This window comes from Gigantopelta aegis, chromosome 12 (genome assembly GCF_016097555.1).
Source record: "Gigantopelta aegis isolate Gae_Host chromosome 12, Gae_host_genome, whole genome shotgun sequence".
Lineage (NCBI taxonomy): Eukaryota > Metazoa > Mollusca > Gastropoda > Neomphalida > Peltospiridae > Gigantopelta > Gigantopelta aegis.
Genome location: NC_054710.1, coordinates 43,788,343 through 43,793,960, shown reverse-complemented (window position 1 = coordinate 43,793,960; position 5,618 = coordinate 43,788,343). Strand labels below are relative to the sequence as shown.

The window sequence follows — 5,618 nt, the reverse complement described above, 5'->3', positions numbered from 1 at the left end:
AATAATTTTAGTTTACATTCTATTGATAAGTTGTTGTCTTTGGATTTTGATAGAACAAAATACATTGCTTTTGTTGACTTTTGTTTTAATTGTTTTTTGGTTATATTAAATTTGTTTAGTTTAGTGAAAGTTAGACCTAAGTATTTGTAATCATTTACGTTTTCTAGTTTGTGGTTTCCTATGTTATAAGCTTTTTTATAATCATTTCTGTTGCCATTTAAAATTATTATTTTAGTTTTATTTGCATTAATTTTTAGTTTCCATATGTTACAGTACTGGGAAAACACATTTAAAGATTGTTGTAGATCAGAGGCATTTGTTGCAATAAGCGCAGTATCATCAGCCTATAAAAGGCATACAAAGTGCATTGCCATTTCACAATAGGTATTTATGTCGTTTGTAGCTAGGGATACTCCATTACAGTGATTGCTTTTTAGATAGTTTTCTAGATCATTTAAATTTGACGTACAGGACAGGTGACAAATTTACCCCAATGTCACATGACATAGTTTTGAGATTCCATTATTTGTGCAAATACAAGATTTTATTCCTTTATACATTTGGTAAATAATTTTAAAGAATTTTCCTTTTATATTATTTTCAACAAATTTTTGCCATAAATACGTCCTAGATATTAAATCGAAAGCTTTTTGAAAATCAATAAAAGCACAGAATAATTTCTTTTTTCTTTTCTTTAAAATTTTGATCAGTCAATGTAAATTAAAGAGATGATCTGTTGTGAAGTAATCCTGTCGAAAAGCAGTTTGGGTGTCGTTTAATATACTGTTTTCTTCAATAAAAATATTCAGTCGGTTATTTAAAATTGTTGTGAATAATTTAGAGATACAACATAGCAGCGTTATTGGTCTATAGTTTTCTGGTAATGAACGACTACCTTTATTTTTAAAAATCGGTTTAATAACCCCAATTAACCATTCATTTGGAAAGACACTGTTGTCTAGGATTAAATTAAACAGGATTGTATAAGAGTGGAAGCATCATATCCATAGTAGTTTTGATATATTCGTTAATTATATTATCGATTTCGGGTGCTTTGCCAGTTTTTAGCTGTTTTATAGCTCTTATTATTTCTCCTTCATCTATCTTTCTATTTAAAATATTATCGCTGTCTGAGTCTATATCATTTAAAGTTAATTGTATTTCATTTTCATCAGTTTCACTTTTGTTTAAGTTTTGAAAAAAGATATAAAAATCATCAAATGGCGGTAAATTATTTTCTTCATTAGGTTGTTTAAGAATTTTGTAAAAAGCTTTTGGATCAGATGTTCTTAGTTTGCGCATTTGTTTTTCAATATTAAAACTTTTAACAGACTGTACTTTGGATAAACACTTTTTGTATAATTTACTTGCATTAATCAATCTTAGTTTGTTTTCTGTGGTTTTGTACAAGTTATATATTTTTTTAGCTTTATAGTAGTTTTCGCGAAGCGTTCTACATCGATTCGACTTTACAAATAGAGTTCTGTTACTTTTCACTTTTACAGACCGGTTTGTTGTACGAGCTCGTGCATGACCTAGGCCCGATTTCTCGTTGATGGTTCAAATTTGAATCTTGGATCAAAATCCTTTTAAACCAAGTTCAAGTTAAACGTCCAATATCGAGCGTTTAAGAGCTTGATCCATACAAATATGGCGGACTCACACGTTGACGATATGGAAATAATGCTGCAAAATAGGCGTATATTCAACATACCTCGTGTTTTTACATTACAGTTTAACCCATTTGATGTATACAGTGACGACAAATTTCTGCAGCGATTCCGTTACCAAAGAAGGTGTGCAGAACTTGGAAATTATGTTTCGTAATCAATTACAACGTATAAAGAGGGGCCATAACATTACACTTATGCAACAACTATTGGTCACTATGAGGTTTCTTGCAACAGGATCATTTCAAATAGTATGTGCGGATTTAACTTCTATGAGTATAGCAAGTGCAAACCGTGCTATCTGTCGCACCATTTTAGTCATTGCTGCATGACACAGGGAATACATAAAATTCGTATCTGGAGACGAGATAGATGTTACGAAACAAACATTTTTCAACAGCAGTGGTGTGTGTGTGTGTGTGTGTGTGTGTGTGTGTGATAATTTTTTTTTTGAAATTCAATACGAAACCATTCCTATCATGTTATGCTTTGGAATACCTTTCCAAAGATCTATAACACATGCGTTTAGCATCACTTTTGACCCCTCCCAAGGTCACATGTAAGTTTATAACAAATCGTAATTAGAAAATTGGTCATAAATGTATTGGTTATAAAGTGTGTTTTATTACTTGAATATGCTTTAATGAGTTACTAAAATGTTAGGATTTTTTCTGTCCCACGACTGGTATAGACAAAGCCCATGGTATGTGCTGTCAGTAGTACCAAGGCCTGTTGGGCGTCATGACCTACTTTCCGTGACCTTGACCTTGCTGACGTCACGGCCTTGTCACGTGACCTCATCCTACTGACCCGGCCCTGACCTACTTTCCATGACCTTGACCTTGATGATGTCACGGCCTTGTCATGTGACCTCGTCCTACTGACTCGGCCCTGACCTACTTAGACTGATCTTGACCTACTTAGACTGGCCTACTATGCCGTGTGCAACATCCTACTGATCCGACCCTGACCTACTTAGAATGCCCCCTTACCTATTTAGACTGGCACGAAGAGTATAAAAAGGATAGATACGGTTTAATTGTCATTCACTCGCCGAAAACGATCAGATCTACGTTCAATCCAGAGATGGCCTGTTCCACAAGTGATGAAGCGAGATGTCGTCTAGAACTTGGAACTAATGTCTACGTGGTGGCCAAGTTATGGAAAGGGGACACTGCTATTCACATAAGGAAATTTGACAGTGACAAGGGGAAAACTTTCCCCACCAAGCGAGGTATTACCCTTAGTCTTAAGCAGTGTATCGAACTGTGTACCTGTAAAAGCCAAATTGGCGAAACGATTTCAGCATTAAACCAGGAGAAAGACGACAAATTGTTCCGTCATCTTTGTGCCAACGTCCATGTCAGCGTCGACAAGAACTTTGCTGGGGTGGACCTGCGTCAGTGGTGGTGGTGTGATGAAACTAAATCCGTGAAACCATCGAGGAAAGGAATATTCCTTTCTCTACAACAATGGGAGAAACTGAAAGGCTGTTTCACAGTCATGTGTGACTTTGTTTCCAGAGCTGAACTCGATTGTGCCCTGCGCCATGCAAGACGACCATCAAAACGAGATGGGATTTCTTCAGTGTAACTTCTGCAACCCTTACGAGTTTCACCAGTGGTGAACGAGTTTTGTTTTGGATGAACTCGAAGGTATAAAAGAATGGATTTATGGTTTACACTTCATTTGCTTTGTGACTGTGCTAGAGAACAGACGTGTTTTATGATTCTGACATTCTTGTGCCTTGTTGCACTCTATCTGGAACGAAGAAGATGGCATCGGGATATTCGAGCAGTGTTAGTAGCAGCAGCAGTAGCGACGAGGATAACATCTTGGTCTGCAAATGTTCAGAAAGATATACAATCAAATGTAAAAGAGTGGCTACCAAACCAGAAGAACATTTCATGGATCAAACGGATGCTGCCTGTGACAATATGGATGAAAATGAAGATGGTGAAATCAAAGAACCCATGGATCAAACAGATGCCACTCGAGAATATAAAACAGATGCTGTCTGGGATGAAGAAGACTGCTGTTCGAGACGTTACCTGTTCTGCCATCATCCCGAAATGCGCCACGTCTACACACGGATGCAGACATTTGGATGGTGGCCAATACAGTTATGCCAGAAACCGAGGGAGCTCGCCAAGGCCGGTTTCTTCTACACAGGGGATCATGATGCCGTCGTCTGTTATTGTTGTGGACTACGTGCCTACCGATGGCAGAGAATGGATGACCCAGTGATGGAACATTACACACTCTCTCCAAGATGTCCCAATGTGAATAACGTGTTCAGACATGTTTCAAACACGTGTGAGACACTTGAATGTTTTTGTCATAACTGTATGTTTTATCATATATTTTATGTACTACATTTTTGTTGTTTAGTAATACAATTTTGTGTTGTATCTTTTGAATCCGTTATTTATAAATAGCATGACTTTGTGACATGTATGTCAGTTGAGAACCATGTCTCAGTGGGAAAGGTACCTAGAGTCTATTTACTACGATGTAAAACATCCTGGGAGTTATGCAGGTCCTAGTAAACTGTATCAAGCTGTTAAAGCAGAGGGTAAATTTAAAATTCCTCTGACACGTATTAAATCATGGTTGAAAGGTCAAGAAACCTATACCATGACACATCAAGTGAGGCGAAAGATTCCACGTAATACCTATGTTGTGGAAGGGTTAGACAGTCACTGGCAATCCGATCTAATGGATATGGTCAGTTTGGCTAAATACAATGACGGGGTGAGATACCTCATGGTGATCATTGACCTGTTCTCCAGGTACTTGTGGGTGCTACCACTCAAGTCGAAAACGGGGAACGACGTGGTAGATGCTTTGACAAAATTCTGGAAATTAGAGTCCAGAAAGCCCAAACTGTTTCATTCCGATTCAGGGTCAGAATACAAGAACCATAAGGTCAAAGCATTGCTGAAATCATATGGCATAACGCAGCTGTTTGCTCTAAATGAAACCAAAGCAAGTTATGCCGAACGGGTCATTAAAACCATCAAAATGCGTCGCTATCGCTACATGTTAAAAAACTTTACTTACAAGTACATGGATGTTCTAGAGAAAGTCGTCTATAGCTATAAACACACCAAGCATCGAATGTTAGGTCAAACACCAGCCAGTGTCAACCAAACGAACGAAGAAGAGGTCCGACTGTCTCAGTACCTGATCAAACCTAAAAAGGCAATCCACAAAAAGAAGTTTACATTTAACATAGGTGATAAAGTACGAGTCGGTCATCTTCGGGGCACCTTTGATCGGGAATGCCAAGAGAAATGGTCTGGTGAAATATTTACCATTGACAAAAGGTACCGGTCTCAAGGTAAAGACTTGTACAAATTAAAGGACTGGGGTGGTGATGCCATCGAAGGGACATTCTGTGCAGCTGAACTTCAAAAGGTGACTGAGAATCCTGATCAACTGTACCGTATCCAAGACATTGTGAAAAGGAGAACTCGTAACAAACAGAAAGAAGTGTTGGTCAAATGGCTTCACTGGCCTAAGAAGTACAATTCGTGGATTCAAGAAGCAGACGTTGTTCGATATCAGACAGTATAAAAGACCTCAGCACATGTTTGACTTTTCATTATCATGGAAGAAATTGTAGAGACACAACCTCTGTCAAGAAGTCATTCGGGTGATACCTGGACATTTTTTGGTAAACGTGTGGCCAAATCGGAAACAGTTTTTTTCTCTCAAATCATCATCATATACGTGGTGGTGATTACGTGTATCATCAACTTATCTCTCGATCGAGGAAATTCTAACTTGTGGACAGCACTACTCAGCAGTAGCTTGGGTTATTTGCTGCCAAATCCCAAGATCAAAACAAATAAGCACTATGGATAAGTTCATTACCATTCGAAGTACAGACAGTACGTCTTACTTTCCCGACAACACACACTGGTCTTTTAGAGTCAATCTATA

The 5,618-nt window shown here is 37.8% G+C and overlaps 1 protein-coding gene across 1 annotated transcript; it reads left to right on the top strand.

Annotated features, from left to right (window-relative positions):
* The first annotated feature begins 4,142 nt into the window (after nt 1-4,142).
* Nucleotides 4,143-5,249, top strand: LOC121386074. Its single transcript, XM_041516873.1, has one exon. It carries the CDS (start codon nt 4,143-4,145, stop codon nt 5,247-5,249), a length of 1,107 nt encoding a protein of 368 aa, XP_041372807.1.
* The last annotated feature ends 369 nt before the right edge of the window (nt 5,250-5,618 follow it).

Coding starts and splice junctions, on each gene's coding strand:
- LOC121386074 (XM_041516873.1), top strand. CDS start 4,143: ATGTCTCAGTGGGAAAGGTACCTAGAGTCTATTTACTACGATGTAAAA.